Below are 27,094 nucleotides of genomic sequence, written 5' to 3'. Positions count from 1 at the left end.
TGCAGACTCCGTACAGACAGCGACCCAGCGGGAATCGAACCTGGGACCCTGATGTTGTGAAGCCACAGAGCTATCCACTTGTGCTACCGTGCTACCCACCCTGGTGGTGCCAGGGTTTTGTTTGGGGGTGCCCTGCCCTTATGAGGTGGGGTGAGGGGGGCTTGACGACCACCTCACAGGTATGTTGGGGGAGGGGAGTCCTCCCATGTCTCCATGTCTGGAGATCAGGGGATAGGGCTGTCACTCCTGCACTGGCGAGGTCCTCAGTGCAGGAAATGGGACTGAGTGAGGCCTTGATGGGACATTCCTGGCTGAGGCCCTGGAATGAAGCAAAGTCCTGTTTAATAGTGGGGTTTTTCTCAACGCTGCCAGCGCTGGGAAACACCCAGCTAAGTGCTCTCAACACGGGACTCTGTGTTATGTTTGTTAAATCACACCCTTTAAATGTGGAAGGGCAAGCTAATGCAAATAAAACTGACACCTTCATTTTTCTGAATAAAGATAGAGGACAATAGTAAAAAAAATTATGCTAAACCTGTAGAAATGATTAGTTAGGCTGTGGTTAGATAATTGTGTTCAATATTATGTGCATTATTTTTATCAGGGCATGACAAGAGCAGAGACAGATTGTCTAAGACAATACCAGAGATGTGAGGATTTGGTTGTGAGGAGAGTTTGAAGAAATTGGGGTTTGTCAATAGAACAATAAATAGATTTTAAAAATATTTAATAGAGGTTTTCAAAATTATGAAGTTTATGGAAAACAAAGGTTTTGCTAGTGGTTGGTGATTCTAGAGAGCATCAAAAATAAAGGTTAGGAGATTTTATTTTACATCAGGATTATTAGAACCTCAAATACACTACATGATACAGTGGTGCAAGTAGATTCCATAATTGTTTTAAAAACAAAATTTGTAAATATTTGAAAAGAATCTGAGGCCAGAATCTCACCCTCCCTCCAGCAGGTTCTGAGGCAGTGGGCGGGGGAGTGTAAAATAACATGGACGTGATTCCTCTGTGACCCCGCCTGCCCTGACCCAGATGTGATTACATGATGGGGTGGACGGGTCCTCAGATGGGACCCCCCCCCCCCCACCAAGCTCCAATTAAGGCCTTTCAGGGCATTTTCCCCACCCAGTCTCAATTTTTAAGGGCACCTCCATTGGAATGCCCCTTCAGATCGGGGAAGCCCTCCCTCACGGACTGTAAACCTGCAGCCCACAACACCCTGCCCCAACTCTCTCTTCAACCTACTTTCTAGCAGTGAGATTACCCCCCACCTTCCCCGGCACCCGGGCACTTAACAGCCCTGCAGATCCCGGGACTTGGTCTCAGGCACAGCACTGCAGCACCTCTTCCGGGTACTGCAAAGCTGTGTCTGGATGGGCTGGAGAGCTGTCAGCCAATCTGAATGGTGCTTACCATTCTGAAAATTCAGGCCAAGGCATAAGAAAGGGCAGTTAAATAGAAGTAAGTAGATTTCTCTTTGATGTAACCAGATGAGACAGAATGGAATGAATGGGCCTCTGTAATTCTGTGATCTCTTTTTTTATATGCAGGAAATTCTAAATTTGTCCCATGTTTTGTTTTGCAGCTGCTACTACAACACTCTCACCTGAATCTGGCCATGCTAGAAGATGCAATGAGTCTGAGAAATCCTACTGTGTGAATGGCGGTGTGTGTTATTATATTGATGGTATTAATAAACTTTCTTGCAAGTAAGTGAGTGCACTTTTCTATAATATTTTGAAAGGGATTTATTCAGTATCGTCTTTGAGATTAAGCATATTTCATTTAATAATATTGAAAATATTTTGGCTTTTGAGTACTGAAGGATTAATTTGATAGTTGTCAAACCCCTGATTATACTAATCGGATTGTACAAACACAATACTGTTGCACAGAGGACCCAGAAACGTAAGTGCAGAAAAAGTGATAAAGTTGTCACTTAATTATGCTGCTACACGTAGCAACTATTCAACAATAACTGCAATTAGTATTGAGATAACACCTTTATCACTGTAAAATGTCCCAATTCACTTCACAGGAACCATTAAAACGCAAAGTTTGACACCAAGTCATGTTAGAAATTATTGGGCCTTATGGCCAGAAGCTTGGGCAAAGAGAATGGCTCCAAGGAGCACCTTAAGGGAGGAAAGAAAGTTAGAGGAGCAAAGAGGTTTAAGGAAAGCTTAGGGCTTGGCAACTGAAGTCAAGAGGAGAGCAAATAGCTTGAAGGGCTGGAGGAGATTACAAAGATAGGAAGACGCAAAATGTAAAATTTGAGGTAATGCTTAAACAAGTGTCAATCTTAATCAGGGAGCACAAAGGTGATGGGTGAATGGAATTTGGCACAACGTAGGACATGGAAGGCACAGTTGGATGACCTCAAGTCTATGGAATGTAGAATGTGGGAGAGCAGACAGGAATATTTTTTGTTTTTGTTCATGGAATCTGGGCGTTGCTGGCTAGGCCAGCCTTTATTATTCATCCCTAATTGCCCTTGAGAAGGTAGTGGTGAGCTGCCTTGTTGAACTGCTGCAGACAATGTGTTGTAGGAACACCCACAGTGCTGTTGGGAAGGGAATTCCAGAATTTTGGCCCAACGACAGTGAAAGACCGGCAACATATAGCCAAGTCAAGTTGGTGTGATGCTTGATGGGGAACTTTCATATGGGGATGATTCCATGCATCTGCTACCCTTGTTATTCTATGTGGTAGAGGCTGTGGGTTTAGAAGGTGGTATCGAAGGAGTGCATTAGAATCTTTGTGTCTAGAGGTAACAAAGGCAGGGATGAGGGATTGAGCAGCAGGTGACCTGAAGCAGGGGCAGGAGGTATTATGAGGTGGAAAGAACAGTCTTAGTGATGGTGGAAATATATGGTTGTGGTCCAATTTCAGACTCTTACCGGGGAGAGAGATAGAATTGCTGACGAGGGAATGGACTTTACGTTTACCTTTGTCATAGCCATACAGGATGTGTTTCAGAAAAGCCATTTCAGCGCTGTGACAAGGCAGAAACCAACTGATTGGAAGGATTCAAACGTGGAGTTCTGGGAAGGATAGACAACAATTTGGGAGGCAACATGTTCAAGGACGTTGGAGTGATAAGCAAGGTTTGGAGATGGACCAGTAGTTTGCAAGGATGCAGGGGGTCAAGTGTTGTTTTTTTTGAGGAGTGGGCGAACGACAGAAGATTTGAAGGAGAAAGGGAGACAACCTGGGGGAGAGAATGGTTAATAATATCCGCTAACATGAGAGTCAGGATGGGAAGTTAGGCGAGCAGCGTTTTGATGGAAATAGTGCCAAGGGACCAAAAAATGGGTCTCGGGAACAATTTTCAAAATTGTATTCTATTATGTAGCTGATAGGCTAAAAACATAACTTGAAATAGGATTCTTTGATATTGTGTTTGGGTTAAATGAAATAAATATCTGAAAACTATCCATGCCTTGGATATTAAAAATGAAACCGCCTTTAAGAACATTACAGAAAGGTACCTTCAGTACTCATTGCTAGATATCTACATAGAAATATACATAAATATACTTATTATTGTATCATGCAGAGGGTATGCGGACCCTAACAGTGTGCAGTGTGGCATTTCTGATTTGGGCTAAATGTTGGAAGGAACGTTCAAGTAACAGGATATAAATTGAAACTAGAAATAACTCACTCCTTCCAGTTTATTGTCCAGGAAGATGGAATGAGTCCAACAAATCAGATAATACAGTTGATGCCTGTTGGGATTTGAAGCCCTAAGCTGCCATGTTCAATAGGTATATTCCTGCTACGTAATTATTTATCCCTTTACAAGAAAAAAAAGACATGCTGTTCCTTATTTCTTGTTAAATCTTTCACTTTGAAATATAGTTGTTCGGAGGCTCTTGTTAACAAATCATTCTGTACAAACCCAACTGAAAGCATTTCTTATCTGACATGGTGAAGTGATTTCTGGTAACATATTGTTTGTGAAATTTTTCTCAAATAGGTTAATTCATTTGTATGCCCGAACAGTTCTCTCACCAACACAATTTACCTTGCATCAGTTTAATATTTTTAGTCCTAAGCTAAATTCCCCACAGTGCATTTTACCAATCCAAATCATTGCCTCTGTGTGGTTCTGGCATTTACACAAGGATGAAAGATCATACCTCTCTAATCCTATGGCTGTAAAGTTTCAGAGTACAAATGAATTAACTACATTTGGGACATTTTTATTAGTGACTGTTTTTTGTACCAGTGACTGGTTTTCAAAATCTTTTATGGAGCAGCTGATCCGAATTTTCCGTACTGCTTTTATTTATTGGGATGATTTTGCAATGTTTTATTTTTGTCAATATCCTCACATCGTTTCAACCTTGTGGGAAAGAGAGATTTCAAGCAATTGCAACATTATTAATTGTAGCGATTTATGAGGACTGCAATAGTGGCTACAATTAACCTATGACCTTGGTTACCTGGATAAGAATTTAATTGATCAGGATCCACTTTCCCCATCAAAATGGGCACACCTTTGTTTAAAATGTGTGCTTGTGTATGTGTGAGAGGGTTTAGACGTTGGGAGAAAGACCGCAATTGTGATGGCTAGGGTGAACCTCAACATTAAATCACCTCAGGGCTTTCGAGGCGATATCCACTCTGTATTCTACAATGAATCAGGGGAGATGAGGAAAACATTAAGGTAGTTGGTAGGGAAACAAATGAATTATACATCGGAATAATTTTTTAAAGTGCAAAATATTGAATCTAATACACAGATTAGATAGGATTTTTTAAAAGTGCAACAAAAACGCAAAATACTTCTGATGTTGAAATCTGAACCAAAAGCAGGAAATGCAGAAGACACTCAGCAGATCTGGTAACGGAGAGGGCAAATTAGGCTTAATGTGTTGGAATTAACGGACGGCGTGATCACCGTCTTCCACCGAAAAATTCAGTGGGAATACCAACCCTACTCCGGTGGTTATTCTATAGAAATCTAACTCTTAGAGGGGCATTAATTGGTTGAAGGCAAACTTTCCATCCCCATCTAGTCAGGCTGTTGCACCTCAGCGAGCTGCTGACCACTCAACTGGCTGTGAGCATTCTGGTTCTAATAGCGCCACAGGGAGTGGTGGTCATTGTTGGGACCACAAAAGCCCCCAATGCTGAAGAACTCAAATAAAAGATAAATGTTGGAGGGAGGGTGGGAGGGGGTTATTACTGGTACAAAAGAGAGAAGGGAATAACGAGGTGGCGGCGGACTGGAATTGGCTTGGTAAGGAAGGAGGTGCCTCCCACTTGCCCACCACCAGCCTGTACAGCGTAAGCTGCCTGACTGGATGCTTGGCGGCCTCTACTGCTGCTGGTTAAGTTCCAGCAGTGGCAGAATGAGGTCCTGAAATGGCAATTCATTTGGCACTTAAGGGTCTCAATTGGCTCAAGGGCGGGAAGGCCACTGACATTGCCCAAGCCACAGGTAAAATTGCAGTTTGCACGCAATTCACAGGAGTTCATCCACTGCCAAAGGCCTGTAAAATCCAGGGAAATGTTTCAGGCCAATGACCTCTGATTAGAATGGAGAGGTGTTTCAACAATTGAAAAGGAAAAACAAAGCCTGGGATAATGTGTATGAAATTAATTGGAGGAAAAAGACGATTAATAACAGGAGTGGTAATGGAGTGACAAAAGGGGGTAATGATGAGAAATAAGATTCAGAAATAATAGAGGCATCCATGCCTCAGATGATGTGCAGATGGTTACTGCATAATAGCAGGTGGTGGGTGTGGGGAATGAATGATGGGCCTTATACTGACTCCATCCATGGAAAATGAGAGTTTCATTAATGGTGCAGCATTGGATGGATAGTTTGCTTCTTTTAGTCTTTTCCTAGTTCTATTGAACTTATATTTATACAATTTTCTTGCTTTCAGTCATTTAAAAACAGTGTTATGATTCTGTATTCCCTCTGCATAATATGGAAAGTTTTTGCCTGACCCACAGTCACAGAACAATGACATTATATAATCCGTACATGTTTTGTATAATTTATATCCATAGATCTGTTTCTGGTGATGTCAATCTTGATGTTAATTGATAGATGCCAATTTGTGATACCATATTTGAAAATTTAAGTTAAAAGAAGAAAAGACTTTGAGAGAAATGCGCCAAAGGCTTTTAAGTTCAATCTCTATTTCAGTGGGGTCTCTGATTTTCTCCCAGTAAAATAACCTGGATGTAAATGTCACTTTTTTAATGTGGTCAGTTCTGACTCCCTAAATAATGGTCTAATGGAACTTTTGCTGCTTGGACTAAAGTTCTATTTATGTCAGTGTTGGACTCTCAATACTTTCCCAGAGACAGTGCAGCTTGAAGGCCCTCGAATGAAGTGCCTTCCCCATTTCTCTTTCTGTCTCCCTTAATATGTTCTATTCAAACATACGAACAAGAAGCAGGAGTAGGTCATTTAGCCCATCGAGCTGAATAAGGTCATGCTGATCTGACAGTAACCTCAAATCTGCACTCCACCTATTCCCGATAACCTATCACCCTTTGCTTATCAAGAATCTATCCACCTCTCCTTTAAAATTACTCAAAGACTCTGTTTCCACTTCCTTTTCAGGAAGAGATTACCAAAGGCTCATGACCCTCATGAGCAAATCTCATCGCATCTTATTTTAAGCCGGTGACTCCTTATTTTTAAGCAGTGACCTCTAGTTCTAGATTCTCCCGCAAGAGGAATCATCCTCTCCATATCCACCCTGTCAAGAAAGACCCTTCAGGATCTTCCATTCTTCAAACAGAAGGTTACACAGGAAGGGAACATCTCATGTTACAATGAAAAACTTACTTGCTTCCACTTTTGCTCAATAACATGAACTGCTCACTGCAGTGACACAATGGGATTATGCTCAAAATAGTTGACAAAACTAGAAATATTTTAACAATTGCTCTAACACTGTATTTTTATCTTCACTGTATGACATTTAATGAAAGCATGTGACTTCCAGAACTGTTCGTCTCTCATAAGAAATTATGCTTTCAAGGGACTTGTGCATATTTATCAGTTACTTGTTCCAACAATAATAATTTTCCCATATTTGAAGCTTTGTAAAACACCATCAATGTTTTTTTACATCACCTAAGAGTCTGATGAATGATTAACCTCAATTATATGCTCTTTCAGCCTTCAGCATTAGAACTGTCCTGTTGTGAGAACGAGCTACCCCCTCCTTGAGCTGTTAAGGATCTTGAAAACTAATGGTTACTAATTTTTAGGTCCACAGTCGTGAAGCAACGTTCTCCTCTGATGTGATTAAATATATTTGAACCCGTTTATTAAGTGTATAATGATGCATCCATTAGTAAAAGCACTCAGCAAGACAGCTGCTCATTGTATTTGACACCAAATACTTGTGTTTTTGCAGTCATGGCTAAACGGAATGTTTCATGTCTTTGGGACAAATGCTCCATTTTCTTATTTCCATAGAACGATTAAGATTCAATGTTAAATGATAAAATTCATCGTCTAATAGCTGGGTTCATATAGGTCAATTAGGAATGTCAAATTTAACTTTTAGCAATTGGATTGGTCAAAAATGGGCTTCTCCGTTCACATAGTTGAGAAAGAAAGTTTTCAGTTTTATAGTTAATTGCAATACTTTTAAAGAAACATTGGTAAACTGACAATGCATTACCGTTTTGTTACTTAACCCCTTTTGCATGGGTATTTTGGTGTTGATATTGCCAGGTCAACAGGCTTTTTTGACCTCGGCTGTAGAGACATCACAGAAATTGATCTATGGTGCATTGCTTGCCTCCACAGCTGCGAAAGACCTCTGGCTTTACAGACACATGAGTTGCTATCAAAATGAGTACCAGCACATAGAGGCATTAGTAGATTTGGGTTTATCTGACCACGGGAGAGTTAATATAATTTATGATGCTTCTTGATTACTTTATGATAATCTTGTTAAAGGATGTTCCCATAGTTCCACAAAGTTTTATAGGCTGATAAAATGACTGGAGATAATATACCATTAAACACCTTCTAATTTACACGTGTTTTGTCATATTGCTCTGTCTCTCCTTCCCACTGCCTCCTCCCCCCACCCCTCCTCTGTAAATTACTATTGCTGCCTGCAGCATTATTTGTCCTTCATCCAGTGAAGCAGTATCACCAGACCCGAGAAGCTTATTCTGCAAATATATGAAAGAAGGAGGTATATCGCTTTTGTGGGGTGAGGACTAATCTTTTTATCCCAGAGGTGAAATACTAACCCCTCAAAGGCTCTCCATCCAATAATCTGGTAGAGAGCTGATAAAGCTTGCCCTTTGAATGATTCCCAAGAGCAGGATTTAAACTCAGGCCTGGTTGGAAATCCGGTCCTCTGCTGCAAAGTTCTGTACATTTCAGCCACCAAATTCTGTTGCTATTGGCCATCAAGTCAAACAACCTGTTAAATGTAGGAATTCCTACATTTGGAATTTGTGGGAATTCCTGTTTTCACCTTATTTCTGTGCCACGTGGGTCTCACGTGACCAACAACGATCGAAAGATAAATGTGCCAGACTTCTTCAGACTGGCAAAAAGAAGTCATGTTTCTTAACTAAATCCTCCCAAAGACACTCGGTCTACCTGGAACTAGCACTCCGGCTGTTAGCAGTACAGTCCCACAAGACATCACAAACAATGTCACAACGTCACCAACTATGTAGTTCCATATGGAATGAAGATATAGCTTATTGCTGATGTCATGATGCCGGTGTTTCACACAATGACATTGATCAATTTTATATCAATGCAGGTTAAAAAAAAAAAGACTTTGCTTCCAGTTTACAGGGAAGCTGGCTGTACAATTGTGATGTAAATGTGATCTCTTTGCTGAGATTGACCCTACATTATAAAAGCAAGTTCCGTCAAGCGTAACAAAAACATTTAACTAAGTACTGAAAATATTGTAATGTAAAGCCATTGCTATTACATGGTAGTCTACAAGAAAACAAAATGAAGTTACCTATTATGGATAGAACCATGCTTATGAATTTCTTTAATGCAAGTCATCGCATTGAAAATTAATTAAGGCAGAGAAAAACTAGTTACCTGACATTGGTCTGAAAACTTTGCCTACTTGCTGGAAACTCATTTTTTTAACACCTCAGTACGAAAACCAAAAGGTGTTGTGTGATGGGGCCTTTGAAAAAATAAACTGTTAATATTTCATAGAAAAGATGTGATTGTGTAATCTGAATTTGTGTACATTATTTAATGAGCGTTAATGGGCCTTAAGTGTTCTCGTGCTGTGCAACTAACACGCACTGTTTTTCAAAGGTGGACTACAAAGAAAATAGGTGTCTGGGTCTGATCTGGGGAGAATGACAGAACAAACACCATGACAACCAAGCATGCCATCTTTCTCTATGTTACTTTTTCATCTCTGACCTGCTGAGTGACTGGACACATGTTGTGTAACACTTTACACCATAGAGTAGTGTGTCTTAAAATCATTTAGTTATTGTTAGTTAATTAATTTCAAAGGGAAATTCATTTAAGTTCAGGCAAAAAGAAAACGTTACAGCCCGTGCTGACTACGAGCAAAGCAGAGCTCTTGCCTCACATGCATTATTGGTGTGTTCGCCTTTGCAGCGAAGCTTCATAGATTTACCCCACTAGGCAGTCTCGCAACCAGCTTGATTCATTAATCAGCCTATTTAATTAATCAACTGGAAGAGCTGATCTGGGAAGACATGCACTGTAAAAAACATTAATTAAACTTTCCAATAAGATTTAACCCAAGTCTTGCAAAGGTGAATGTCACAGAGGTAAATTTGCATTAATATGACTGATGCACAGATTTTCTTTAAATTCTGCCCTGTCCTCAAATAGTACCATAGTTAAAACTAGGACTAGACTCAAATACAAGAAACTTCCACAACGCCTCTCGCTATTGATCAGACAGTTTAATCTAATAAACAGGCAGGTTGTGACATTATACTCTGTCACCAATTGATTCTGAAATGTAGCTAATCAGTTTATTGCAGTCTAGAATTTCAATTAAATGCAGCCAATTCCTCAACAAAAAATTTATATCAGGGATTGGGAGCGGGATTCTCTGATCGTGAGGCTAAGTGTTGACGCCATCGTAAACGCCGTCGCGTTTCTCGATGGCGTCAATATGCGCTCAGGAGCAGCAATTCTGACCCCCACAGGGGGCCAGCATGGCACTGGAGCGACCCATGCTGCTCCAGCTGCTGATCCCCGGTATCAGATTGGTGCTGCGGATCTGCGCATGTGCAATGGGACCGGCACCAATGCGCGCATGCGCAATGGCTCCCTTCTCCGCGCCGGCCCCGACACAACATGGCTTAGGGCTAAAGGGGCTGGCGCGGAACAAAAGAGGACCCCACCCCGAGAGGCCAGTCCACCAAGCAGAGCCCCCCCCCCCCAGGGTTGGACCCCCTCCCCCAACCAGTCTGCCCCCGGATGCATCCACGCCAAGGTCCCATCGGGTAAGAGCAGGTGCGAACGGCGACGGCAGGACTTGGATTTTTTTGCGTGGCCGCTTGGCCCATCTCGGGCCAAGAATCGCCAGGTGGGCCTCATAGAGCGGCCCCCGACCGGCACGGTGCCGGCGCCAATGCCGCCGATTCTCCACTCTCCGGAGAATCGGTGGACCAGCGTCGGGGCGGCCTGTCCTGGCAATTCTCAGGCCCCGCCAATCCTGCCCCGGAATTTTGCTTTGATTCTCTGCCACCCGGGAATTGGCGGGGGCGGGAATCACGCCCCGCCGATCGGCGTGACGTCCGCGCCGATCGGCGAGGCCCCTGCGGTGATTCTCCGGCCCAGATGGGCCGAAGTCCCGCCGCTGGGAGGCCTCTCCTGCCACCGAGGTTTGAACCACCTCTGGTGGCGGCGGGATCAGTGGCACGGCCGGGGTCCTGGGGGGGGGGGGGGGCGCGAGGCGATCGGACCCCGGGCGGTGCCCCCACGGTGGCCAGGCCCGCGATCGGGGCCCACCGATCGCTGGGCGGGCCAGTGCCGTGGGAGCACTCTTTCTCCTCCTCCGCCGCCGCCACGGCCTCCGCCACGGCGGAGGCAGAAGGGAATCCCCCAGCATGCATGCGTCGGTGGTGACGTCTGCGGCAGCTGCCACAGACGTCACCACCGGCGCATGCGCGAACCGGCGAAGGCCTTTCGGCCAGCTCGGCGCCATGCTGTGGGCCTGAAAGGCCGCTGGTGCCAGTTTTGGCGCCAGTCGGCATGGTGCCAACCGCTCCGGCGCGGGCCTCCCCAAAGGTGCGGAGAATTCCGTATCTTTGGGGAGGCCCGACCCCGGAGTGGTTGGCGCCACTTCCCTACGCCAGGAACCCCACCCCGCCGGGTAGGGGAGAATGCCGCCCCCTATCTGAGAAAGTTATTTTTCAGGCTTGTTGTAAATATATTCCCCTGGATTCCTTTTGAATGCATCATTCATTATCTGGATGGATGAGCTAGAGAACTGTTCGAGGTTCATCTAATACCTTTTAACCAGCCTATAGCAGATTTGTGAGAGTACGGTGTGATGACCAGCCCATTAATTTTCTTTAACCTCCTGTGGTAAATTGCAACATTCTGCTGACACCTTGCATCATGAGATGGCTGAGATTAGGAATTTGCCACGTGGTAAATCAGAGAGACAAAAGCACATTTCTCCTTTTGTGACAGAGTGGCTTAATTCACATGCTGCAGTTCCAACCATCTGAACAAAGACTTTTAAAGAAAATTTAAACTGCCTTATTAATAGCATTTAATGTGGCAAATATTATTGATTGCCGCTCCTTAGGAAAAGTCGGGCCATTAAATTTGTCCAGTCACCTCAGCAACTTTTGAGATGATCTTTTATCATAAATTATACTTCCACATTGGTCACTCCATAATGTTCAATACTCAATAATGTTCAAGAGCTTCATATGCTTCAATTCTCATATTATTGATCCATGCAAAGCATCATATTGTTTCTGAAGATTAAATTCCCTTTCTCCTGGTTATCACATTTGTTCATCAGCAGTTTTCTTGCATTTGATGTTTTTTTGAGGTGTTACACCATGTTGATGTCAGGAACAAGCAGGATCAACCTCAATTGGCTGCATTCACCTCTGATCCCATCACTCTGCATGATCCAATCATATATTCCAATCACATATATAATGATTTGGCCCACAGCAATTTTACTTTTAGCAATTTTTACTGTGACTATATACTTCATAGTCCCACTACTTTTCTGATCTTCTGCATGAATGGTGGAAAAAGAAAGGCAAGCAAATGAACAGCAAAATTTGTGCTGACTATTCTAAATAAATGATTTTTTTTTTTTTTAATTCAAAGTTTTTAAAATTAAAAGGAAGAATTTCAAAATTTTGGCTCTACTGTACTCCAAATATGAAATAATTTTATGTTTTCAAAGCAGTGATTTCCAATAGTTTACACACACAGTCCTCTGTCAAGTATTCTGGTATTGTGGAGAAATCTATTGTTTAATATTTCAGGTGCAGAGGTGATTTTTCATAATAAACATGTGCACTTAAGCAAAATATCATAAATCTGAAAGGAACTTAACTTGGAATGAGACTTCTTCTAAAATTACACTATACCTGGTGCAAAGCCCAAATGGTGTAAGTTTACCTGTAAGAGGTATCTCATAACACTTGTTTTTGATTGCCAATCAGATTCCTGAGTGTCACTTTCACATCAGATTACATTTAAAATAAATTTGAATGTATAGTTTAGTGATAGTTGAACTGCAGTCTCACAAGTTGATTTACATTGAAGGATTGTTTTTCTCCTGACTTGTTACACTGCTACTGCCACATTGTTGACCAGCATAAGGCAGAAGAAATTTGCCAACTCCTCTCAACAGCGGTACAATTATATTTAATTATTCATAGCAGAATATAACTAGCCATCGTAGTACGGCATGGAAGGTGGCCATTGGCACAGCTGTTTTTAAGAGGAATCCAACTGTTCTCACTCCCTGCTATATCCCTGTAATAGTTTCTCCTTCAAATATTTCGCAAACTCCCTTTTGAATCTGTCAGGTGGTGATTTTAAAACCCTAACCACATGTTGCGTTAAAAGATTTTTCCTCATGTCATCCGGTTCTTTTGTCAACTACCTTGAATCTCTCCCTTTGGCTATTGGGCACTTAAGCTATTGGAAACCTCAGGGGTGTACTGGGAAGCGCGAAGGCTGGTAAAATGACACCGGGAAGTGTCAAGTGTGGGATCTTCCTGTGCTGTGCCATTTTACCAATGGCATGAAAGTTGGTGGCTCGGATGCCAACTGGGGCCAATTGAACCACTGAAATGGCGAATTAAGGGCCACATCACACGACTACAGCCATTGTGGTCTTGTTTTGAGTGCCCACTACCATGTGGGGACACTGCTCTCTACAATGTGGCAGCCTCCATGCGGACTCCTTCATAGATCCTCGATGACCCATGGAAAGACCCACCACCACAATTGTGGCAATAGTACTCCCGGTTCTGAACCCATCCCTCTCCCTTCCCCCTGTTCCTTCGGTCACTCCTAACTTCAATACCTACCTGTCTTTGAGATAGCCCATCCATTGAAGCACCAAAATATTGTAGCTGCAGCCTCAGCAATGGTCACTTCTGGTGGTGGCACTGCTGTACATGTCAGCCCTCTCTTGCAGCTCTTGGAGCAATATGTCATCATCCACCAAAGCAGGTCACCTCCCACTTTCAGCTCTGGCGTCAGGACTTCTGCCATCTCTATAAAATTCTGCCAGTTTCTCTTTACTTGTTCTATCTAAACCCTTTGAGTTTAAACTTCTCTATCAAATATTCTTTTCTGCTCTAAGGAGAACAGTCCCAGCTTGTCCAGTCTGTCCATGTGACTACTATCCTTCAATTATACTACCCTTCTAGAAAATCAACAATAACCTCTACACATTCTTCCTAAACACCTGAATTGGACACCATACTTCAGCTGGGGCCAAACCTATGTTTTATGTACGTCTTACCATCATTTTTCCTGGCTTTTCTACTTTATGCCCCTATTTACAAAGCACAGGACCCCTACTTTGTTAACCTGTCCTGCCAACTTCTTTCATGGAATGTGGGAGTATCTGGTATGGTCAACTTCCATTGCCCATGCCTGATTGCTCTTAAACCAAGTGGCTTGCTCAGTCATTTCTGAGGGAAGTGGCTGTGAGTCTGAGTCACATGTAGGTCAGACCAGATAAGGATGGCAAATTTCCTTCCCTAAAGGTGGGTTCTTACAACAATCCATCATAGCTTTATGGTCAGCATTACTTAGACTAGCTTTATTCCTGATTCATTAATTGAATTTAAAATTCACTGGCTGATGTGGTGGGATTTGAATCCATGTCCCCAGAACATTAGGCTGGACCGCTGGATAACTAGTCCAGTGATATTAGAACTACACCACCATCTCCCACAGAGAGAAACAATCCTAGATCTTTCCCTTCTAGCGCCCTGTTTAAAATTGCACCATTTATCATGTTTGCCTCTCATTCGTCATACAAACATGTAATTCCTCACAGTTCTCTCTTCAACCCATCAACCCATCCTTGTGTAATTGAAGATTACTATGAACATCTTCACTGTTTACTGAATTTCCAAGCTCTGTGCAAATTTCAAAATTGTGCCTGGTATCCCCAAGTGCAAGTCATTAGTCAAACCAAAATCACCAGTGACCCCGAACCCTGGAGAAACATCTCCAACTGTGTAAACATAGAATTCACAACATCTCTGTTATCTATCCCATGGGCTTCAATTTTGCGAACAAGCCTAATATGTGGCACTTTATCAAATGGCTTTTAAAAGTCCATAAAAAGCAATAACAACTGCATCATCCACCCTCTCTGTTACCTCATCAAGTAGTTAAACATGCCCTTAACAAATTTGGCTGGCTCTTATTTATTAGTCCATGTCCAACAGTTAATTTTCTCTACAATTATTGTTTCTACAAGCTTCCCCATCATTGATGTAAAACTAACTACTTGCCATGTTTATGCTTCCTGCCTTTTTTGAACACGTTCTTTAACTAATAAGATCCATGTAAAATCCTTATAATGTTATAGAAGTAAAGCTGTAGAGCAAAACAGTAAAGGGCGACATGGTGGCACAGTGGTTAACGCTACTGCCTCAAATGCACCAGGTTTGATTCTAGCCTTGTGGACTGTGTAGATTTGCACGTTCTCCCCATGTCTACGTGGGTTTCCTCCGGGTACTCCGGTTTCCTCCCACAGACTAAATATGTGCAGATTAGGCGGATTGGCCATGCTAACTTGCCCCTTACTGCCACAGGATGTGCAGATTAAGTTACTGGGATTGGGTGGGAGAGTGGGCCTAGGTTGAGTGGTCTTTCAGAGGGTTGGTACAGACTTAATGGGGCATATGGCCTCCTTCTGCACTGTGCGGATTCTATTCTGTGATTAATTTTGTTAAATTTGGTACCCGTTAGATGATCTTAGAGGACTAGTGTCAGTGTAAATTGGTTCCTTGAAAACCTTCACAGGCTCTGTTTACAAAACCAGACTGCATTGTTCACTCCCTCCTCCTCCTCTTCAAATGTAACTGATGATTTTATTTCATCAGTGTACAGAATTGAACTGACGCTATAATGTCTTCTTTTAACCAAAAGAACACTTATTTTAGCTTTTCAAAAAGATTGGGAGAACATATGTTAATTAAATTGGAAGCTGGACAAGGAAACAAACTAAAGGGAGGAATTGGCAAATTACCAGGAATTAGGCAAAAAAGCTAAAGAAAAATGAGAATGTCAATGAGTAAAATATAAAATAAATTTTATAAGATGCCTAAATCAATGATCATTAATTTTAATCAATGTTCTATTTACTTATTCTGTAAGATATATTGTCTGGAACATATCAACTTCGATTATATTTCCAAATTGATTTTCAGCAAATTAAAATGTTTACAAAATGTATAATAAGACAAAATAACATACCGGTAGATATATATTGGATACAGACTATGGGCGCAATTTAATGCACAAAATACACAGTCCCGTTTGGGCAAGTATAATGGGGTCTTTCTCAAGAACCGGCCACCCCTATCAAAGGCGACTCTGTTGTTTTTTCTGGCCTTAGTCGCGAATACCCCACCAAACTGGCACTTACCTCACTTCATCAGTGCAGGAAGAGAGTGGGCTCCATTTTCAAATACCACACCGATCTCTCGATCCCCCTCAGATACCTCACTGTGGCCTCTGGACTCCCCCACGAACCAAACGTACCTCTTAGCGGGTCTGCGAGTCCCCCTCACCCCGCCTCTTAAGGATAGGGCATCCACGGCCTGATCCCTGGCACAGCCAACCTGACACTCAGGCACTTTGGCACTGCTAGCCTGGCATCTTGCAGTGCCCCATCAGCCTGGCAATGCCACCTGTGCATACCAGCGCTAAACGGTGCCATGGTGAGGTCTGCCAGGTGCGGAGGTTCGTTCCCTCGGGAGAATCGGGTGTCAACATATTTAAATTACTCTAATGGCTCACTTAAATGTAAATCTGGATCCTGTTAGATCTCGCAAACATTCCGGGTATCACTAATCTCGCCATATTTAACGGCCTTACCACATCTCTGAGTCAGGCGCGACGAGACTGCTCGATCACGCCCAAAATACAAAAAGTACACCCATCTGAACTTTCCCCAGAATTCATGGAAAGGTAGAGAAATGCTTTTGACCACCAGATTCCATGTTCCTACTGATTTCTCCACAATATGGTGAAACATCATTCAGAGTCCTGTGCTTGTGAGAAACACATGTCAAATGGTTTAAATGGGGAAAATTCCCTTTAAAAAAAAATCATATGGTGCTGGTTATCCCAAAATACAACAATGATTTTGCAACCATTACAAAAATGCTGCACCTCATGCCAAACTAATTTGCTAAATTGTATTTTGAAATGTGTTAATTTTATGCATAAAACCATGGCCCGTAACTTCCTGGCTCCCCGGCATTGGATTTGGGGGGTACTCCATAGATGCATTGGGGAAACTCTCTTGGAATTTTCCAGGTAAGGGTTTGCCCAGAAACTGTCCAGAGGTGCCAATTTTGTCTGGATAATTGCCTTGTGTGGGGAACCACCCAACAAAACGTATTAAAGCACCAACTTCAAACGGTACTGCCTGTTTACACTTCGAAGAAAAAGCACTTCTAACTTCTGCGTAACTACTTTAAAGACCCAGACTGAGCACCACGTGCGTGGCACCATGCACACTCCGACTCCCCCCCGCCCCCCCTCCAACTATGCATCGCACCCCCTCCCCCAGGGTATTCACTACCCCCGGCCCCCACCTGCACGGGATTCCCCATTCCTGGCCCGACAGAGCTCAATCCCACGCCGGCCCAAACAACCTTCGACCCAGAAAACTACTCTCAAACACCCCCTTCGTACTACTGGAGCTTCCCCACCTCCCCAACTCCTTGATGTCTTTGCCCTCCACACCCTGATGTCCAATCTCCCACCCCATCCTCTATGTTAGCACAGTGGGCTAAACAGCTGGCTTGCAATGCAGAACATGACAGCGCGGGTTCAATTCCCGTACCGGCCTCCCTGAACAGGCGCGGGAATGTGGCGACTCGGGGCTTTTCGCAGTAATTCCATTGAAGCCTCCTTGTGACAATAAATGATTATTATTATTATTATGTCCAACTCCCCACCTGCACCGATGTCCAAACCACCACCCCAACAACCCATTCACTTATCTTAGAAACTCACCTTCTCTCTTTCAATGGGACCTTTAAACTCATCTCTTTTACAAAGCTAGTGCTGTAAGAATGGGGGGTGTTGTCCTTTGCTCCACTCCTTTACATATTGCCACATGAGCTGGGGACGAGCTTCGCTTCTTGACTCTCTCCCGGCCTGAGTCAGACACGGGTAAGACAAGTGCTTACATGGACCACTCAAGGAAGTTACGGCCCCATGAGTTGTGCTACTTAAAGTTATATTAAACTTTCAGCTTTACCAAATGCTATTTATATGTTTAGTATATGATGCATGGTTATTTATTCATTAAATTATAATAACTTTCAAGCTGACTTGTCGAAGCAGCTTGAATTACTTCAAGCTCCATAATTTTGCCTCTTCTTACCTTTTTACTGCAGTTCTCAGAAGTATATAGTGCAATTTTATCAGTGTTTATTTTAATGCAGTATCAGAATCATGACCCATATGTTTTCATCCAAACCTACTCATTATTTAATTTTACTGAATTTAAATAAAAATGATTTAATATACTTGTTACCATTTTTCCATTTTGTTTTGTACTGAAATAAACTGTTCCAGCCTTCAGTGGAACCACCTGTGGTGGTAACAGGAACATGCTATTTCAGCAGCTTCTTTGCATTCTCATTATAACACAAATGATTCCACTGGGGATTGAAGTTATTTTGTAACTTCGGCCTAGCATTTGCCTACATTTGTTTTGTGATTTGTCCCCTTTTCCTCCCCCAGATGCCAACCTGGATTCTTCGGACAAAGATGTTTGGAGACTGAGCCCTTGAGAACATATAAACCTGATCTAAGTATGTTATGTAAGGAAGTGTTGCACTACTTCTAGGTATCCTTGGTGACACCACTGGAGTTGGGGATTTTTACAGAAGCAGCATGTTAAGACAACAAGGTTTTGAAAAATAGCATTTATTTTGATAACTTTTTCTTATGCTGTGGAGTAACCCAGTGGTTTCACCAATGTTTTGGGATGTGTGTCCTCGAATGCTCTGTTCTAATGTTAAATCCTTTCTATCTTGTTTCTTTCTCTATGGTTTTTGTTTCTCTTGTCAGGTGTCCAAATGAATTTACAGGTGATCGCTGCCAACACTACGTGATGGCCAGTTTCTACAGTACGTCCATTTCTTCTCTTCTTAAACTGAAGCATGCTACTGCTGAATCATAGCATGCTTTTCTGTTACTGCTTTCTGTTGATGATGCTATTATCTGTCTTTCCTACATCACAAACCCTAATAGCCTCCCTGAAACTATTAAACCCATATATCATCAGAGTAGAATAAGGAAATTCAATTAGAAAGTTGGTACCACTTACTGGATATATATGAGTACGTCTTGTTCAAATCAAATATCAAAATGAGGCATCATGGGTTGACAGAACAAAATTAGTTATTTTTTATAAACAGTTATTATTCATTTGACCAAATGATACAGCCAAGGATATCTATAGAATTCCATTTCTGTACACTGCAGGATGCATAGAAATCTGAATTTCTTGAACTCCAATAAATCTGGTCAAAGATTGTACTTGGAATTGCCTTTTGCTGACTATATGGGCAGATAAAGCACATGGTTATCATGTATACTAAATGGGTATACCAGTTATCAGCAGTGATGTCCGATTCCTTGTTAAGACCACAAATGCCAGTCAAAGTTGAAGAAAGCAATAGCACTCTGAGTTCTATTGAATGATAATACCGTTTGAGGGGCACAGCTATGGGAATTGGGTACTGCCTTCCTTGAAAGTTGTTTGGGAAAACAGGTTTTTTGAGTTGGGGTTAGTGAGGACTCGGAGCCAATATCTGTGACGGTCAAGTGTCATCTCAGTTCAGTTGCATGGTTGTGCCGTGACATTTGGAAACAAAGAATTACATTTTTGCCAAACATTTTTCATGGTACTTCTTTCATAAATATCTCAATGTCATTATGACTAAACGTGTGCTGCAAAAATAGACAAATGACTATTCTATACGAGTGATCAGCAAACAAAATTTATATAGCATCACTTATACTAGTAATCTAACATGATCTAATTGAATATTTCCACGTCAATGGGATTTGTGTGCAGTTTCTCTTCAATCACCCTTTTACGCTAAAGCATGTTTGAGAATAGCTCACCGTTTGTAACTCATCTGGTTTTAATGGTGCAATTCTCTTCACACTCTTCAGGGGCTGGTTTAGCTCACTAGGGGCTGGTTTAGCTCACTCAGCTAAATCGCTGGCTTTTAAAGCAGACCAAGCAGGCCAGCAGCACGATTCGATTCCCGTACCAGCCTCCCCGACAGGCGCCGGAATGTGGCGACTAGGGGCTTTTCACAGTAACTTCATTGAAAGCCTACTCGTGACAATAAGCGATTTTCATTTCATTTCATTTCATTTTCATTCTTCCTAGCTTCATTCTGCAAATTAAATAGAAATACACCCAGGGTGAGGGATGCTTCCATCCAAGACAGAGGGGTAGGGGGGCCAACAGTGGTTAGCCAACATTCAAAGGCCCACGTTTTTTAACAGATTTCATTTATTATGCAAACAAACCCATTTCCTGTCCTAAAAGATTTTTTTGCATTGACTGAATAATTAAATTCTGTGAAACTATGCTGATTATAATTTCAGGTAAGTTTCTGATGTTGATGAGGTGGGACTTGGTGAAAACTAATGTCTATAGGATATGATAAAGTATGAAAATGTAAAGCTGTTGAAATTTTGATACAATAATAAAGAAATGATGCAGGATTATATTAACTTTAAAAAAGCCTCCAAGGTGATTGAGCGTTTACAATTTCAGTTTATTAATTGTTCTTTATTTTAGTTCCTTCCTAGGCTTAATTCTAGTTGCAGTATTATATCAAGTTTTACTTTCTGCCTATAATGGCCTTGCCCATACTTTCTATCCTTCTATACTTCAGATGCCTTCTTTTCATTTAAGTGCACGACCATCATTCCTCTAGCATTCTCTTTCTAACTCCTTTTCTCTCTACCCCTTTTGCCAAGATCCCCTCCCTCAGTTTATGTATGGAGTGATTTCTCATCCTTGATAATTCAGTCTTAATCTAATTGCCCCTAATTTTCGCAATGACGCCTCACTCAACTTTCCTCACTCACACGCATAACTATCCATTTGGAAACAGCACCCTGCTTAAGCCCATACCTCCACCCCATCCCCGTAACCCGACCTAACCTTTTTGACACCAAGGGGAAAGTTAGCATGGCCAATCCACCTAATCTGCACATTTTTGGATTGGGGGAGGAAGCCGGAGAATCCACAGGAAACCCACGCAGACACGGGAAAAATGTGCAGTCTCCTCACAGTCAACCAAGGCTGGAATTGAACCCGGGTCCCTGGAGCTGTGAGGCAGCAGTGCTAACCACTGTGCCACCGTGCCGCCCGTATTGAGAAGGATCAACGGCCGCTTGTGCATATAATTCACAAGAGTCAAAATGAGATATCGCCCAGATTGCAAAGAATGCTAATGAGACTAAGAAGATATGATTTTTGTCTGGTATATACTCCAGGAAAAGATTTGATCTTTGCAGATACATTATCACGTGTTACTGAACTTGAAGATAAGATTCCAGATCTTGTGCTGGTGATAGAAACTCAAGCTGACATGCTAGCTGACACACTATCCATTTCTGATGTCAAATTATGACTAATTAAAGAAGAAACTGCAAAGGATGAAGTTTTATAGCGAGCGAATCATCACATGACTGATAGATGGCCTAATGCAAGCAGTTCCAGCTTCAGAAGTGTTAAAGATGCCCTCTCTGTGGTAAATGTATTTTTACTCAAAGCTTGGTAGCATAGTGATCAGCACTATGGCTTCACAGCGCCAGGGTCCCAGATTCAATTCCCCGCTTGGGTCACTGTCTGTGTAGAGTCTGCACGTTCTCCCCTTGTTTGCATGGGTTTCCTCCGGGTGTTCCGGTTTCCTCCCACAATTTGGTCATTCTGAATTCTCCCTCTATGTACCCGAACAGGCGCCGGAATGTGGTGATTCGGGGCTGTTCACAGTAATTTCATTCCAGTGTTAATGTAAGCCTACTTGTGACAATAAAGATTATTATATTATTGTTTGAGGGATCATGGGTAAGGAAGATTAAGCTAAACTGGGCTGTCGTGAACCAACTTGTTAATTCTATGACCGATCCTCAGCAGTGGACCCGAGGCCGAGGCTGCACTTAGCCCCGTTCCCTGCACTGAGAAGCTTCTCTTGCTCCTTTTTTAAATGGCATCCCAATCTCTCACACCCCCCAATTCGATCCCCAAACACCCCCAAGCCCCAACTCACGTACAAGGGGCCCCTCAGCCCACCCTGCACCCCCCACACCTGTACAGGACACCCTCTGGCCGATCCCCACTGCATGAAAAATGCCAGCTTGGCATCGCAGCCTGGCAGTGCTCCTGCCAGCTGACGGTGCCACCTGGTCACTGCCAGGCTGGAACCCATGTGGCAGTGCCAGGGTACCAGTCTCGCAGTTTTAGGGTGCCTGGGTGGCAGTAGCAGTGCGAGGGTACCACCCTGCACAGAGGGAAAGCACCTGGGGGCCTCCAATCACCTGGGAGACCCCCATGAGTGCCGTTCCATCCGGTCCCTGTTTGTGGAGACTGGCACTGAATGGCGCTCGCCGAGGTTTCCAAGGCGAAGGGGTTAGATGCCATGCCTTGGTTAGATCTTGGGAATGCATGTTAGAGCGAGACTAGCTGTGGATCGAATGGTACTCGTTGGCGATGTTAAAGATCAAGTGGCCATTCTTGTGGATAACATGGCAGTCCCATGTGGAACCATACGTTATGCAGCTGAGAAATTGGTGTGTGCTGGTGCTACCAAGGTTTATGCTATCCTTACACATGGTATCTTCTCTGGCCCTGCCATTAGTTGAATAAACAATGCGGCTTTTGAAGCTATTGTCGTAACAAGCACCATTCCACAAGAAGAAAAAAATGAAGATTTGTTCAAATGTTTGGGTGATTGATATATCCATGATCCTCGCTGAGGCAATACGCAGGACCCACAATGGAGAATCAGTGTCATACCTGTTCAGCCACGTTTCCCTGTAAGGTGATTGATATGCAGATTTGCCAGAAAGTGATCTCGCCCACAAAGGGTGGGATTCACATCGCGATGTCTCACAAGATTGCGTTAAATCTTGCGAGATGTGGCGAGCCAGGTAGATCCCAGAAGTGGGACCTCCTGGCATCTGCTGGCCGTGCTGCACTTCTTTTCGGGTTCAACGCGACTGGTAAATCTCACCCTTTGTCTCATCCCCTCCGAGGCACCATGGAGCTCCTAATTCATAAATGGGCTTTTTTGGAGGTTTGCTTTTTATGTCCGCCCAAGTTGCCCAGCCCAAGTTGTGCCCACCTTCAACCCCACACAATTTCTGGGTTTTCCCGCCCCGACTCCTGATATAGCTCACAGCCCAGACCAAAAATCGGAAGCTCGGAGCCAGTTTTATGGATGTCAAGTTCACACAGCCGGGAGTTCTCCCAACTCTGCACACCTAACATGAGAGCCACATCAAGCCCTAATTCTCATTTGTCACCATCCCACAAATTTTTATTGACTCGTTCATGATGTGGGCATCGCTAGTTAGGCCAGCATTTATTGCCCATCCCCAATTTTCCTTGACAAGGTGATGGCGAGCTGACTTCTTTGAACCATTACTGTCCATGTGTTGTAGGAAATCCTACAGTGCTGTTAGGAAGGGATTTCCAGAATTTTGACCCAGCAACAATGACGGAATGGCGATATATTTCCAACTCCGACGCTGTGTGTCTTTGAGGGGAACTTGCAGGTTGCGATGTTTCCACGCATCTGCTGCCCTTGTTCTTCTAGATGGTAGATGTTGTGGGTTTGAAACATGCTGTCAAAGGAGCCTTGGTGTGTTGCAGCAGTACATCTTGTAGATGGTACAAGATGCTGCTGCTGTGCGCGGTGGTGAAGGGAGTGAATGTTCATGGGGTGGATGGAATGCCAATCCAGGGAACTGCTTTGTTCTGGATAGTGTTGAGCTTCTTGAGTGTTGTTGGAGCTCCACTCATCCAGGAAAGTAGAGAGTATTCCTTCACACTTTTCTGACTTGTGCCTTGTAGATTGTGGACAGGCTTCAGAGAGACAGGAGGTGAGTTACACACCACAGGAGACCCAGCCTTTGATCTGCTTTTGTGGCCACAGTATTTATGTAGCTGCTCCAGTTCAATATCTGGTCAATGGTGAGACACATGAGGGGGATAATGGGAAATTCAGCGATGATAATGCCACTGAATGCCATGGGGAAATGGTTAGATTCTCTCCTATTGAATATGGTCATTGCATGACACTTGAATCTTACTTGCCACTTATCAGCTAAGCAGAATATTGTTCAAGTCATGCAGGATATGGACACAGACTTCTTCAGTATCTGGAGGAGTTGTAAACGGTTCTGAACATTGTGCAATAGTTAGAAAACCAACCCCGCCTGACCTTATGATGGGGAGAAGGTCATTGATGAAGCAGCTAAAGATATTGGGCCGAGGACACCACACTGAGGAACTCCGACAGATATGTCCCAGGATTGAAATTATGTTACCTGTTAGGTAAGGTAAAATTGCCAGAGTCCCAGAAGACCAAAGGCCGCTTTACCCTTTGAGGGAGAGAGCTGACCAGTGGTTATTTAACCTGAGGATCTCCACACCTTAGACAAGAGACAAGGTTGTGAATGTCATAATATCCACTCATGTATATAATGAGATGGAGACAGGCAGTGATTGACACATAGGATGATCAGTAAGCATACAACACAGTACAGCCAATCACCAGACAGGACACTACCACTATAAAGCCAGAGGGCACTAGGTTTCCCACTCTCTCGGGACCCAGCTACTGAGACAGTCAGAGTCCACGAGCTAGCAAGTGCAAACACCATGCAGTAGCTAGTAAGTCTGGTCAGGCTACTACAAGGTCACCAGTCAGATGAGTACAGTGTCGACCCACAGCTGAATATGTATAGGAGTTCTATAGTTGAATAAAACAGTGTTGGATCTTCTCCAGTGTTAGACGTCTGTTTCTAACTTCCCTGCATCGAGTTCAGTCCACATCGAACCAACCTGCCTAACACATCATGGTACCAGAGTGTTACTGATCTTGACGGACCTACCTCGAGTGAATCAGCATTGACCAGCAAGCAGCCATCCAACGAAATGGAAAAAATCCAGCCTCCTCCGCAACTCCACATCTCCGGCAACCTCGGCGCCAACTGGAAAATCTTCAAGCAAAAGTTCCTCTTGTACATCGAGGCCTCTGACCTCGAGGCAGCATCGGATGCCAGGAAGATCGCGCTATTTCTCTCCACTGCGGGGGACCACGCCATCCATATCTACAACTCGCTTATGTTCGCCGACGGCGAATTCAAAACAAAATTCAAAACAGTCTTCTGAAGTTCGACAGTCACTGCGACATTGAGATGAATGAGAGCTTTGAACGGTACATCTTCCAGCAGAGGCTTCAGGGTAAGGATGAACCTTTTCACTCCTTCTTGACCCATCTCCGCATCCTAGCGCAGTCATGTAACTATCACTCAACAGCTGATTCCATGATCTGGGATCAGATCGTTTTCGGGGTACACACCGACTCCCTGCGGCAGCAGCTCCTTAAAATCAAACAGTTGACCCCCCCTGTCGCTATTGAGATGTGCGTTGTCGATCAGCATGCCAAGAATCGTTACTCCCACATCAGGGCGGCAGAAGCTGCAAAGCTGGGCTCCCAAGAGGCGGAAAGGGTGCAGGCCATTGCACAGATGCAGGGCCTTAGCATCGAGGAGAGTGGCCGTTTCGCGCACTTTTCCCGGATCCCTGCGCATGCGCGCCATGACCGAGTGGACGACAAGGCCGACAACTCGACTGCGCAGGTGCATACGTCGACCGACCGCACTGCGCATGCTCGATGGCGCACGGAACGCGCTGACGTCAGCGTCATGACATGTCTGAATTGTGGCTCCGTCCACTTAAAGCTGCAATGTCTGGCAAAAGGACGCTGATGTCTCCAGAATGGCAAGCTTGGCCACTACGCAGCCCTTTGCAGATCTGCTCCACCGCTCAGCAGCTAGTGATCTCAGCTGCGCCACAGAAGTGTCCACTCAATACAGCAAGGCATGCCAGATTCCGATCCCGACAGCCCAACGGACCCTGATGCTGACTGCCTCAAGTCTCCATATCGGGTGGGCATCATAACCACACATTAGCTGGCCTCCATCACACCTGCGCAACGCCTCTCGATCCACAGTGTGGATCCAAACGACGAGTGGTGTGCTGTCCTCACAGTTAACAAGGCTCGCATCTGATTTAAACTGGACACCGGCGTGTCTGCGAACCTCATCTCACAATCTGACCTCAACACCATCTAGGCCTGACCAAGCCTTCTTCCGCCGGTCTGCCAGCCCCTTGACTACAATGGCAATGCTATAGCTGCCAGTGGCTCATGTCAACTAGGGGTATCCAACAAGGTGATCAAGGCAACATTACGGTTTGAAATAGTTAGGCCTGACAGGGCGTCCCTGCTCTGTGCTCGTGCCTGCAAGCTCCTGATCCTGGTTCAGCGAGTCCACGCCATGTCATCGTCACCGACGACGGCCTTGCCTGATGGAAATTTGCAAGCCGACATAGACGACATTATCACGCAGTACCAGTGTATTCGATGGAATGGGCACGCTCCCATACCGATATAAAATCCTGCTCAAGTCGAACGCCACCCCTGTAATTCATGCACCATGTCGGGGGCTGGCTCCCCTCAAGGATTGTCTGAAAAACCAACTACAGGACTTCCAAGACCAGGGCATCATCTCATAGGTCACAGACCAACAGACTGGGTCAGCTCCATGGTCTGCGCAAAGAAGCCATCAGGGGTGCTCCGCATTTGCATTGATCCTAAGGATCTAAACTGCAACATCATGCGGGTGCATTACCCAATCCCGAAACGTGAAGAGTTGACCAGTGAGATGGCTCATGCCAAATTCTTCACTAAGCTGGACGCCTCTCGGGGCTTTTGGCAAATAGAGCTGGACGCGTCCAGTCGCAAGCTGTGCACGTTCAACACCCCGTTCGGTCGCTACTGCTACAACCGCATGCCCATCGGCATCATATCTGCCTCCGAAGTGTTTCACTGCATCATGGAGCAGATGATGGAGGGCATCGAGGGGTTGTGAGTATACGTGGACGACGTGATTATCTGGTCCACAACGCCCCAGGATCACATCGCTCGCCTCAAGCAGGTCTTCCAGCGAATTCATGAACATGGGGCAGAATTCTCCGACCCCCCGCAGGGTCGGGGAATCGCCCAGGGCCTTCGTGAATCTCGTGGC

The 27,094-nt window shown here is 44.0% G+C and overlaps 1 protein-coding gene and 1 pseudogene across 4 annotated transcripts in view; both read left to right on the top strand.

The window, feature by feature from the left end:
• Positions 1–27,094, top strand: part of LOC119965230 (pro-neuregulin-2, membrane-bound isoform-like) — an 885,803-nt gene that overhangs the window by 819,636 nt on the left and 39,073 nt on the right. For all 4 annotated transcript variants that reach the window (XM_038795698.1, XM_038795699.1, XM_038795701.1 and 1 more), the window contains 2 exons: positions 1,595–1,718; positions 18,815–18,873. In XM_038795698.1, the coding sequence (XP_038651626.1) occupies positions 1,595–1,718; positions 18,815–18,873 (183 nt within the window). The remainder of the gene's footprint in view (positions 1–1,594; positions 1,719–18,814; positions 18,874–27,094) is intronic.
• LOC119965231 lies at positions 22,472–22,817 on the top strand (annotated as a pseudogene).

The sequence above is a fragment of the Scyliorhinus canicula genome, chromosome 4, assembly GCF_902713615.1.
Source record: "Scyliorhinus canicula chromosome 4, sScyCan1.1, whole genome shotgun sequence".
Classification (NCBI taxonomy): domain Eukaryota; kingdom Metazoa; phylum Chordata; class Chondrichthyes; order Carcharhiniformes; family Scyliorhinidae; genus Scyliorhinus; species Scyliorhinus canicula.
This window is presented reverse-complemented; position numbering and strand designations above follow the sequence as displayed.